General features: G+C 42.9%; 1 protein-coding gene across 2 annotated transcripts in view; it reads left to right on the forward strand.

The window, feature by feature from the left end:
• Positions 1 to 13,042, forward strand: part of LOC308127260 (RNA-binding Raly-like protein) — a 44,927-nt gene extending 31,885 nt beyond the window's left edge. Inside the window, exons 3-7 of one of the 2 annotated variants that reach the window (XM_080492184.1) lie at positions 3,406 to 3,456; positions 7,951 to 8,120; positions 8,900 to 9,013; positions 10,148 to 10,305; positions 11,627 to 13,042. In XM_080492184.1, the coding sequence (XP_080348310.1) occupies positions 3,406 to 3,456; positions 7,951 to 8,120; positions 8,900 to 9,013; positions 10,148 to 10,305; positions 11,627 to 11,665 (532 nt within the window). In that variant the 3' untranslated portion in view covers positions 11,666 to 13,042. The remainder of the gene's footprint in view (positions 1 to 3,405; positions 3,457 to 7,950; positions 8,121 to 8,899; positions 9,014 to 10,147; positions 10,306 to 11,626) is intronic. The other variant, XM_080492185.1, reaches the window with a different exon arrangement.
• The last annotated feature ends 98 nt before the right edge of the window (positions 13,043 to 13,140 follow it).

A 13,140-nucleotide genomic window follows, 5' to 3' on the forward strand; every position in this document is an offset into this window, starting at 1 on the left:
CGTTACTGTTAAATTTAATTTCGTCATAGTGAATACAAAGAACCACACTCAATGTGGTGAAATGATGGAACCGTCAATTAGAAAAAAGGAATCGATAATTATTTGTCACCAACAATTCCGGCTCGATCAAGAAAACGGGAATCTCAAATTAATGCCACAACGATTCTTTGTCTGTACAATTTAAATTGCATCCATCCCTGCGTCGCTAATATTTCATCTCACAGCGGTTTCTACCACAGGATCTGTGATACTCCTGATGTATTTCTGCCTGCGGATGTGGAGGCTGTGGAGTGCACATGCTGGAGGAAATCCCCGGGACGCTTTGTTCAACAAAAGCATCTCGTCTTTGCCCAGTGCACACAAAAACACACACGGCCACGCTCAGGCTGAGATGATTTATGGCCAGCCATGTCTAATGGATTGCTTTGGCTCTGGAGAAATTATGAAAAGAAATTAATTAGCCTTTAGTGACCCTGCTGTCATTCTGCGACACACACACACACACACACACACACACACACACACACACACACACACACACACACACACACACACACACACACACACACACACACACACACACACACACACACACACACACACACACACACACACCCACACCCACACCCACATCCACACCTCTGTACTTGGCTGCTTACTTTTACTGTAATTACAATCTAAATAGTCTGTGCTTACCTGTCGCAGATTTCCCTTCACTAAATCACATGAAAATACCAATGTCATATCGTTACTGTACCGTGGTGGCGTGTTAATGGCCCCGCCATATTTACAAAACAAATAACCAAATATTTGCCATCCAACATTCAGGGGTTAACGAACAGCTAATTGATGCAAATGAGCTGTGTTGATCACATGTCAAGACCGTTGAATAGAATTCTATCTACTTCTCCATCATTACGGACTTGAATTGAATTACTGCCATGACAATATTTTTGTGCCTAAAATGCTGAAATTAGTAACACCGAATTGTAGCGGCTCCGTAGAAATGAACATTAAAGACAGAAAATACTGCCGGCAGAAAAATGCACAGATAAATCAAAGTATATTGTGGTTATTCTAATATATTTCCACTAAAGAAGTGCAAAACTACTTGTCCCACAGTGTCTTTGAGTCTCACAAGCACTCCAGTTGAAGGTAAACCAGTGAATGCAAAGTGAAAGAAACATAAAGTGAACAGCAGCTTAGTTCCCTCTCAGTGGCGATTTTGGTGAATAGCTGTTATTTTCTCTCTCTCTCTCTCTCTCCCTCTCTCTCTCGCCGAGCTGAATTCGCTTGGAGAACAGAAAGCTCGGTTCAGCAGAGAAGCTGCGGAGCCCTCGTGTCCTTAATGTGTGCGAGATGTGCAGCAGGAGAAAATTCACTCAAAAACGGCTGCCTTGATTTTCATGTCCTCAAACGTGTGAGAGAGAACTGCTTCTACAGTCTGGCACAATGAGCTAAAACAGCATGTAGACCTTCTTCATTTCAAAGAGGAAAAACAGAAAGCAGTCTCAAAATTGCATTGAAATTATGCTTTGCATTTTTGGCGAGTGTGCAGCACAGACGTGAGCACTTGGTATAAATTATTTTGCGAGTTCTTTTCTCCTGAGCCCAGAAAACCAGCTGGTAGGAGACAGAGAACGCGTCCGTGACTTCTTGCTGGAGAAGATGCGATTATAGTCCACTCCAAAATAAGTCTACACTTCAGATCCACACAAACAGAGGCTCCAAAGTTGCTCGACTTTTTTGGTGCATGTGTGTCACTTTGTGTAGGTGTAGTCACTCAAGTCCCTTGATGTATATCTGGACATACCAAAACACATCTTTTCTTTGAAAGGAGCTGTTTACGATCTGGAGAATCGCCACCCCCGGAGAGGTAGATAAGCAGATGGCAGGGACTTTGGGCGTGTTGGATTCCTAAAAATATGTTGAAGTGTCCTGGAAAATGATATATTCTCTGAGCCAGTGATTTCATTTTTCTTTCTTTTTTTTTTTCCACGTTTCACAGAATAAGCCATCTCAAATGCAGAGATATCCGTCCATCTGTTTTCTATAGCTCTTTGTTTTGTCCATCTCAGGATCACAGGGAGCTGGAGCCCATCCCAGCTGACTGTGATGGAAAAGTACAAGCAGAACAAGTCCCCAGTCCATCACAGAGACGCGATCACACCCCCACAGCCACACCGACAGACAATTTAGAGTGAAGAAGAAATAACAAAACACACATCTTTGGATTGTATGAATTGATTTCACTCAATGTTTATCTATGTGCCAAGTTATTAAATCGAAAACCTTTACTGTGTCGATAAAGACTATTTCAAAGGTGCGTTTCAAAAATTAGACTAGCCTTCAACGTTATTTCGACACTCATCATATAGAAAGTAAAAGGTTTTAAGCATGGTTTTATATTTCTGTTTTGTAAATTAAGTGGAAAATTGAGTATATTTATATATTATGCCTTCCCACTGCTTTTGTAGCCCCCAAAGCATGTTACACTATTTTTTCTATTAGTAATAGTGATTTCTTGTTTCATTCATAGTGAAATACATGATTCTGTGTCTTTCCGCTCATGGTTTTCATCCTGTAGGACCAGTTCTCTCAAATCAGTGCAGTTTGTGTTGTTGCTGGCGGATGCCATCTGCAGTTCAACATATCGCCTCGATTTGTCGTTCGTTATGCCAGTGTTGTGAATGTCTTGAATTAATTTTTTTAAACTGAACTTTGTTGTTGTTGATTGTGTCGGAAAGAAATCGAAGCATGACAGAGAAATGAAGGAATGACTCAGCCAGCTAGACAAGAGTGAGTCAGCAAGATAGACAAAGAGACAGAGAGAGGGTGAGCAACACGGAGGGATTATTAGCGACACTGTGCAGGGATTAAGGAGCAATGCTGAGGCCTGACACACCAGAATGTGATTTTGCTCTGGCTTAGTGTCACTTTTCTCGCCTGCACAGACTCTGGTCTGTTTAGCGGCTCCACCCCAGCGACTGGCCCATATGAGTTCACTCCTGTCGCATCACTCACCTCCCTCTGATACTCTCTATTTTTCTCTGTCCAACACATTCTTCACCCTTTACCTCACAGAGCTCGCACTTTGAGGTGTTCAGTGGGTGGTACCGTTGAAGCAGAGTCCAATTTCTATGGATTTTCCACACAGGATGCTGCGGCAGAACAAATTCCGACTTGTTTTTAGTTTTCTAGCTGACTGGAGATGATGAGCACTGTATTCTTTCCAGATGGAGTGATTGCGCCGCGTGACTCACACATTTACACACCAGCCTAGTGTGCCGTTTGTTAAGTGATATATGTGATAGCTCTGTTAAAAGTGAATCGCATAGTTTGACTTTACTTCTTCAGCCACCTCCTTTGCCTCTGCTTCTGACTCCTTCTCAACCTCTCCTGCAGATCTGAGTTGGACCTGGACTATGACAGCTATCATGAGGACTACTATGACAGGTACTGTCAGAGAGCTCTGCATGGCAGCTCCAACACCTTATTGCTTGTCTGTGTGTCAAAGAAGGATAAAGGAGGAAGCTAAAGCAGATTTTTCGTTATCCTGGCTGTCTCCTGTAGCATTCGCTTTTCGTCAGCGTCTGCTACACAGCTGCCAGTCATTCTGTCTTTGTGTACAATGTGGCCTGTTACTTCTCAACTGTCGGAGGATCACTAGTTCTACTCGCACACCACAACACATAGAAATGTGCGTCCATATACTCCAAAGCTGTTTGGCTCCAATTCACAGACTTTCAGAGTATCAACGCAGAGTCTCTTAACTTTATAATTTTCTTATTAATTTGGTATGTGAATGCAAACATGGTAATGATCTAATGTTTTCATTAGTGACTATGTTTAAATGTCTGAGAAAAGCCTCCTGGGACTCTAATTTGAAGCGAATAACATGAATTAGAGGATGGATGGAAATTGTGAGAAATGACTTGTTTTAGAACAAAATGCAAGAAAGACAAAAATCCAGTCATGGATTCATGTTTAATGACTGTGATTAAACTAAAAGGCATTTATAGATGAATTAACTCAAGTGGTTTTTTTTAACGGTGAGTCAGTGTGTAACTGCTCTCATAATGCAAGTTGATCATTCTGTCCAAGAGTTGAATCTAGCGATTGAGGTGATTTGGAAGTTATTTTTTGTTTTTTATTATAATATGCTCTCACTTTGGTTCTTTTATTTTGAAATGGGAAGTGATATATTTGCTTCCGGGTCATAGTGTAATCGGAAGTAACTTGACACCGCGCTAGGGAGCTCAGCTGATGCAAGCGAATCGTCGTGTGCGCATCGAAGTTTACCGTCCTTTGTTGCGTTTTTTGAGTTCTATACTCGACTGTTTAAACCCACAGAAGTTCTAAAGACATTTTCTCTTTTTTAAGCAGCATGCAGCCAACGAGGTATTTGATTTGTGTGTGTTTTGCTCCGGTTCAGTGTTACTTTAATGGCGTGCATGTTTTCCTAAGTTTGTAATCCTGTCGTTCACGTGGACGCGGTCCGTTTTCACGGTGGATTTGGTGGATTTGGAGACTGGAGAAACCAAATAAAGCAGTTGAAAGAAAACCACGCGTGTCTGCTTCGGCCACGGAGGAATTTGCACAGTGAAACTGAAGCTAGATTGAGAATCACACCGACGGTGAAAAGCGTTAGTTATAAAACCAGGACGTTTCCTGCTGGCCTGAACGGCTTCACGACGGCTTCACTCCGGAGTTAGACGGTACTTAGGAACACTGGAATCCGGTATATTGTTTGAGACTGATCGTGAAGTCGTGGCTTGGAAGGTAGTTCGAGTTGTGTGTATTTATATTGGGAGTGTGTTGATTAGTTAGATGATGTACTTTAGTGGAGTTCCATTCAGAGTGGCCCTCTGTTACTGGTCAACTGCTGTGGGACCTCCCCCCTCCCCCATCCCTTCACCAATCCTCTCCCATCCTCCCCTCTGCACACTCTACACATCCGGAGAAACATAAAACATTGCTGTGCCAGACATACAAACACGCAGTTTGAGCTTCCACAAGATTTCATGTTGACATATTCTGCTGTTTCGCTTGGATTTTTCTGCCAGTTTACTCCAAAAGCTGTGAATTCTTGTTGACAAGCCACCAAATCTCACCCGAAACGTAATTCTTGTCTAGACCTTAAAACGTGTCTTCAAACAATTGCATCATCTTTTAGGAGCTTGTTTTCCCTCACTTGAAAAGGTGACACATCCCCAAAATGGCCCAGTGTGAAAACAGTTGGGTCATCACAACACGCACAAAAAGAATGCACCTCTCCACACGGAACACGCACAAAAAACAATTTTGTGAACCTTCTTTAGAATAACGCATTTTGGAGCTGCTAGATTGACCCGAGAGCTAAGATCCTAAACCCATCTTAGATTGTGAGTCAGTCGCCCACATGAAACAGGCAGGATCTCACCAGTATGTACTCTCAAGTATTGAAGTGATTAAAACACACACCCATTCCCATTTTTTTTTTCTCTCCGATGCGGATACTCAGTCATCTTTTTCTTCGCTTTATTTTTTCAACTGGTTTTCCCCTACCTCTGCATTTTTCCGTCTTTGCTCAGGGGGAACACTCGTTGCTGATTTTCAATTTGTTTTTAACACAGTGCATGATTATTCCCCATGCTGTTGGCGAGCACTCCTGACAGGCGTGTGTGTGTGTGTGAAATATTTGTGTATGCACATATTTGCCGCCAGGTTTGAGTGTGTGTGTGTCGGTGGGCCCATGCGTCTTTCTTTCAGATCTATGTTTGTAGTTCCTGCACATCAATATGTGGGAAGGAGAGGAATGGCTGTTTTTGTCCGCTGTCCTCTTGTGCAAACATGAAAGTAAAGTGTCTTTCAACACACAGATAACAGCCCAAGCTGACAAAGCTGCTTTCCGTGTGGGGTCTAATCCACAGAGACAAACACACTCTCACACACACACTCGCACACTTTTCTGTAATCCTCACTCGTCCACCGTCTCTCATTGTCGGAGCTTCTATTCTCTGAGATGACACTTCAAAGCCGGTGTAACAACACATTGTCTATCTGCCCCTGCAAACTGCTCTAAAAGACTTTAAATTCCCATAAGTCTTTGGTCTCTGTGTCTCTCCACACGGACAATGCACAAAGCCTCTAATCTCGCACACTTATGGTGGCCTAATACACTTCATCCTTATGTGGCATTGTGATGTGCATGTGTCTGAGCATATACTGTGGATGTACTGTGAGCAGTCTGTGCAGAGATCTCTGTGTCAAGTCGAGGGTGGGGTTTTTTTTTTTCTTCTTCTTCTTTTTATCCTCCTCATAGGATGGAGCAGAATGTGAAACGACACCGAAAACTTTTCAGGAAGCCAGACTGACTGGCTAACAACTCGATCAGTAAATCTACATTACCACCCAGCTCCGAGCCCTTTCAGCTGACAGCTTGTCTCGCTGTTTGCTGGCTTGTTATATACAGCCGAGGAGTTTTTTCTCTCTCCTGGCTTTACAGAAAGCATTTAGACAGTTCTCAGATGGTATGTGATCCAGAAATACCCAGATTGCGACTAGATATCGCCGGATTCACATTGCCACATAGAATTGTAATGTTTGTGATTTTTTTTTTTTCAGAGTTTTTTTTTTTTTTGCTCTTGACTGTAACTCCTTTGGTTGTTTTTCATCTATGATCATTTTTAGACTCCAAAGCAACAAAGAAAAGCCCCCCAAAAAATCCTGGTTTCTGGCGCTTCTGCAGCTTTGCCCAGTGATTGGTTGGTTTTGCACCTGTAGCTGTCTCACCTGGTCACTGGGTCAGTGACTATCGAGGTCACCCTCCTTTTTTCTGTTTTCCCAATCACGCCATCATTTCTATTTGTGCTGAAGCACACGTGCACAAACACCCGGTGCCATTTTCTGTAACCACTATAGGGGTTGACTGCGATACACCCCCTGTCACCGGCACTACGAGCCTGGCGGGGAGCTATTGATTGGCCCTGACAGAACCAATTACATTCAGTGACAGATAGAGACATGGAGCTGTCCACAGGGAGGAGGCGAGAGTGAGAGTGAGACGGTTTCATTCGCTCGCGCTTGATAGAAAAGAAAAGACAAAGGAAAATAGAATACACATATTTATCTACGAGACACCCGAATAACTACTTTACTCCATGTTCATGTTCTCCATACTTCATTTCTTTCCTTTTCAAACCTGTGCGTTCCTGATGTGTCGACGGGACGCGCCCGTGGCTGAAATATGTAATCGTGTCGCCATAATATCTGAGCTTTGGTGGGGAAATAATTTTTTTTATCAGCACACATTTCACATATTTGAAAGAAGTATTTAGAGTCACGATACATACTGTGTTAAAGGGACAAGTAGGAAATTCATTCTAAAATGGGTCTATTTGATCAAAGTAAGAAAACAAGTGGAGCTTCTATGCCACTGTTTTGATTTTTCTTCCATTGATTGTTAATAATCGTGAGTCATCTATTTCATTAGTTTTAATACTTTTACTGTTGGTCTCGTCTTTTTATCGTGCCTCTTTGAATTGTCACAACAGTAAACAGTATTCATGTGTCGTATAAACAAGCTTGTTTTATTCCGTTTTGATGTTACTCATTTGAGTATTGCACCAAGCTTTGGATCAGTTCAGTGTCTGGGTGAAGTTTGAAGTGGTCTTTTCTTTTTTTTTTTTTTGGAATATGAAACAGTCTCCACTTGAATGCCATTGTAGAGGAGCTGTGGACAGTTCACATTTTCAGCACTCAACACATGATGCCACTTCGATACCTGCTCAGTTTGCTCATTTTCACTAATATTTTTCAGCAGTGTTTCCAGGACTTTTTGAGCAAACTCCCCCATTTTATTATCCCTGACATTTGAATTTAATAGAAACCATTGAAACGCTCACAAATGCAGCTTGTTGCCCAAATACCGTAAGATAATGAGTAAAACTGTATCTACATGATTGGCAGGGTGTACGACTACCAGCGTGTGCCAGCATCCATCTCTCCCCTACCTCTGGGACCCAGCCTGGCCAAGCGATCTCGGTCCTCCTCCTATTCCTCCGGGCACAGACGCAGCCGAGACAGAACCCACTCAAAAAGCGCCAGAGGCCATTCCTCCAGTTCAACCGCAGCCAAGTGTGAGTAACCATGAATTTGTTTTAACAGCATAAATTTGATCAAGCTTTTCACAAATATTTGTTGTTGAACCCACAACGGACTTGACATGCTGCCGTGGCCTCGCTCTCTCTGCTCCAATTGTACTGAAGGAGTAGCTCCCAACGTGGGGTCTGGGACTCCCTGAGAGCGGGGGGACCGGAGGTTTCTGACAGGACCCCGGGCTTTACTATATTAAGACGCTTTGCAGAAACGAAAGCAGACCAGGAAAAATCCATATTACTATAACTTTGAAAGGTCCCACTTCGTGTATGTTAGTGAATGTGGGTATATGCCCTTTTGGTGGATTTTACTTTCATTTTGGCAAAGCAGAAAATAGACAAAGGGTCTGCTTCTTCTTTTTTTTTTTTTAAAAAAGCAATCTGGGAGCTCCAGAGAAATAATGGTTGGGAACTACTCTATCAGGTGAATGTTAAAACTCCCTTCAACCATGTATTTGACACTTTTTAATGTGGGAATGTCCAGATTCAGAGTGTTCTTGTGTACTTTACCGTCAACAATAACTGCCTGTTTTTACTTTTGTCCTCGGATTCTCTAAAACACCGCTGCTATCATAAATCTTGTGGTTTTACATAACCGGACATCTCCCAAAATGTTGCCCCGTCTTTAAATTAGATTATTTTTGCTGATCTGATTTTTTTTAATCCCGCGTTTCCACACGTATTAAACTCCCTCTAAAGATATGTTCGGGTCGCGTAGTTTCCTAATGTCACTTTCCTCTTCTCTCGCCGTGTCCCTGCAGTGGGGATGGAGGAGTTGCAGGTGATTAAAAAGGAGCTGACTCTGATAAAGACACAGATCGATGGGCTGCTTGACAGTCTTGACAGGATGGACACACAGAGGAATGACCACAAAGGTGAGACGCTCATTCAGGACGGCAGTGGAGGCAGATGAGTGCGAGATCAAATGATGGATAATCTATTCGCACATCAAAATCATTTTAAGGCAGACTCGAGCGATATGCCTCCTTCAGATTTCTGCTTGATTAGCTCCTTGAGTCACAACCCCAATCAAAATGATTCAGGATGTGTGCTGCCGGGGAGCCGGGGGATGAGAACACGCCGTACTGATGGAGCCGCGCCCACTTTACCTGACAGATCACTTATTTTTTCTCCATTCAGGCTTTTTTTTGAAAAAGTAGATTTCGCGGCGATATCTGGAGGTGTTTGCATTTAACGTTGTGAGAAAATTGTGGAGCATGCTGAACAAACAGTGTAGCTGAAGTATGTGACTGATGAGGCTCCAGAAAAAAAATTAGCCCCCCCCCCCCCCCCCCCAATATAAATAATCAACGACTTTGTGGCACAGAAGAGTTTGTTGTGAGAAGAGGTGCTGCTGCCATCATGTGGACGTTTCCAGCTTGTCACATTTGACTACAAGGGCCCCTCCAGAAATAAACAGAACAAATCTTCATTGTCCTTTTTTCTTTCTTTCTTTCTTTCTTTCTTTCTTTTTATCCATCATTTTGATAGAATTTAACAGAAAAGAAAACTTTCTTCTGGACTCCAGTGTTTTTCGGTGCTGCAGTAAAATGGCCTGTTAAAATCAGTAGTTTAACCTTGGAGTTATTATCACAGTCACCCTCACTATACATGTAGGCAGTGAGCTAAAAAGAAAAAGCACTGAGCACATTACAGTGGCGATGTGCGCCTGCAGAAAGCAGTGTGAGTGTATGAGAGTGTGTGTGTGTTTCTACTTTGGATGACCTTGGGAGGCCGATAGCTCTCATCTTCATATTAATTTATCTCCAGCTCTACTTGATTCCCTCGTCCACCGCGCCTCCCCCCCCCTCTCTCCTCCTCTTCACATCTGTCCTTCATCTTGTCACTCCCACTCCTGTTTACTGTCTGTCATCCGGCACAATGTCAGTGAAATGTCTTCCGTCGCGAGGAAAGGTGCATTTTCTGCACAAGGGACTTTAGGCGGGGCCTGTCGCGTGAAACGGTTTTCCTTAATCTCCGTGTTTGCATCTGTCTCGTCCTGTGTCAAGGGTCTCCCCTGAGAGAGGACAGTCCAGTTGGCTCACCATACGCTGTGTCAGCCAGCAGTCCCGAGCACTCCCTGTCCTCCCTCTCCCCTCCCAGCTCCCGTCATCGAATCCACAGGGAGAACCCTGGCCTGAGGGAGCCAGACGATGACCACCACACGGTAAATCCACCTAAATACACTGTCCGGTTTCTAAAGAATACCTCGAGATACTGCATGTATTCATTCAGTTCCACTTTGAAATCTGAATGCAGGATGTAATAAACACTTCCAGGTGAGGAAGCCCAGGCAGCAGCGGAGAGAACAAACTCCCTTTTAACTCCCATTTGAAACCCAGTCTTATTTTTTAGTCTTCTGCTCGAAAACTTTCCTTCTATTTCCATCATTCTAGTCCCAGTTTTCATTGGTGTGTGTAGTTGGTGTGACATGAGGTGGCAGGGAGCCAGTAACCAAAATGTGGCAAGTGGGTTGACAAACGGATGCATTTGAATGTCTGCTATATCCTCGTAGCTGAGGTTCACTACATTTCTACACGACTAATGTTTGGCCTCATGCTGTTTGTGGCCGTGCTTATCGGTGTCGGGAACTAATAAGAGAGTGAAGGCGTAGAGGACAACGAACAAGCAAGTCAACATCAAAACTAAAAGCGATTCCACACGCTGGGATTTGAGACCTAGATCACTAACGTACCGCTCCACCGGACGCAGAGGGAAGGGCACAGACACAGACGGTCCACATTGAGTTCATGACATGTCATGGTAACATGGATGTAAGAAAAAAGGAGCTCAACATCACTCAAACCCTTGAGCAGCATAACTGAAAAGTGGCGACCTGAGCCAGCGTCATCGAACAGGAACGTCTCCACTAAGCGAGCGCTCTGAGGAGGAAGCCTCACGACGGGTCAGATTGGGACCAACAGCTCTTGAGGTTATGATGGAACCTGTTTGTCTGGAGCTTTGTGTGTTAATAGAAAGAAATGTCATTCTATGAACTTTCTCGGTACGCCGAGGACTTGGAACATTGGAAAAAAGCGATCTCCCCTACTACTTCCTGTCATTACTCCTCCTGGCTGATTTCCAGTCGGTTGGAGACTTTTTTCAAAAGTTATTTGGTTTTATTCTTGTTGGACTCAGAAATGTGTGTAGATCATGCTGGACATTTGACAACTTTACCTGATGTCTTTCTTTAAGCGAAGCTTTCTGGATTAAAAGTGTTTTCAAGTGATGGAGGGGAAAATGAATGAAATAGATTGATGTATTTCCCAACATTGGTTTAAGAAACTCATTCAGACAAGTTGAGCACATGCTCTTCTCATCTGATGTAAACAGAGGGGGAAAAAAGAATCCACCACTGTGAAATGAAGTTATATGTGCATGAAGGAATTTCACTGAGTCATTCTGAGTTTGCGTTTAATGAAATACCTCTTTGTTCTCTCTCTCTCTCTCTCTTGCTGTCTGTCTGTCTGCCTTTGTGTCTGTCACAGATGAGCAACCACAGCTCTGACCCCGAGGAGGAAATATGAGGAGGAAATATGAGAAAAAGACGTGGACTAAGTGCCAAACATGGAGGAAGAGAACATAAATCATCAAGCTAACACCCATATCGGAGGCTCAATACTGAGAGTACATATCACACAAAGCATTCAATTAGAACACAACAGTTTGGTTTACGTGACAGCGGCCCCGTAATTCTGGGCAAAAAAAAAAAACGTCCCGTAAACACCAGGTCCACGTCGTATCGGTGAAGCCCGTTCAGTGGCCTGAGAGGGGACCGACGCTGCTCACATCGACATCCAGGAGCAAAGTGATGAATTTTAACTTCATAAACAAAACGACCCATTTACACTTTCTGAATAAACGTGTATGAACAGCAGTGCACCCGTCTAAATCAAGTTATTGTAGCGTCACAAGATCGGAGCTAGTTTCCTCATGAACCAAACGGCAGATTATCTGGTGAACATACTATACCAGCGCCAGACCAGACGTCACTACATGTTGCTCGCTGTGAAAGTGAAAAACAAAGACGTGATGAATTTTGAATTCATTTTCTCTTTAGGAAGAATTTGTCAGGGAGTCGGGCTACAATTTAAAGAACACGACTTGGCTTCCGATTCCATTTCACCTTGGATGTTGTGAGCATGTACAATCAGAAAACATTCTTTTCCACATAAAATCGGCACCCCCCCCCCCCCCCCCCCCCCTCTCGAATCAAACCTTTTGTGTTCTATTCTTTACACTCACATTTATTTCCAAATGAATTCAGCTGCATTATTATCCAGGAGAAAAAAAACGTTTTTGTTTGCTTCTTTGTTTTTGTCTGGCATTCTTTATTTACTCAGTGTATTGGATTGTGGGAGTGTTCAAAATAAGATTTGCTCATATCAAAGAAAACTATAGTACTTTCTGGAGCCGTTTTGGGAAAACTCACAGTTGCTTCTATTCTTGTATGTTTGGTGAGATTGGGCGCGTCCACCAGTGTTTAGTTTCACTGAAATGTTTTGGCAAAGTAGAAACCAGAGGGGCCGCGGCCTTTTTTTTTTTCTTTTTTTTTTTTTTTAATGGGGTCTGGGGGCGCCAGGGAAATAAAAGTTGGGAGCCACTGTATTAGAGGAATGTTAAAACTCTCTTCCGCTATGTATTTGGCACTTATAAAATGTGCAGAGGGCCAGGTCAGTCTGTGATATTGTGTATTATTGTATACTTCACTGTAATTGAACTGTCTTGATTTTAATCTTGTTTTAGAACTTCTCATGTGTTTTTTAAAGGCAATTCTGATGTTATTATAATTCCTATGATACTCCATGTTTTTTTGTTTGCATTCTTAAAATGAGCCCAAATGGAAATTCTCAATGTCACGGTAGTAAAAGTATTTTCATATTGAGTATAAATACGGTCCAGAGAACGTGTGATTTTTATTGTGGCAGACGCACAAAGCAGACACTAGACGCCATGCAAAGCGATGAATCATCCGAACACATTTTTGATTTAATCAGAGTAT

This window comes from Lipophrys pholis (genome assembly GCF_963383615.2).
Source record: "Lipophrys pholis genome assembly, chromosome: 2".
Classification (NCBI taxonomy): Eukaryota; Metazoa; Chordata; class Actinopteri; order Blenniiformes; family Blenniidae; genus Lipophrys; species Lipophrys pholis.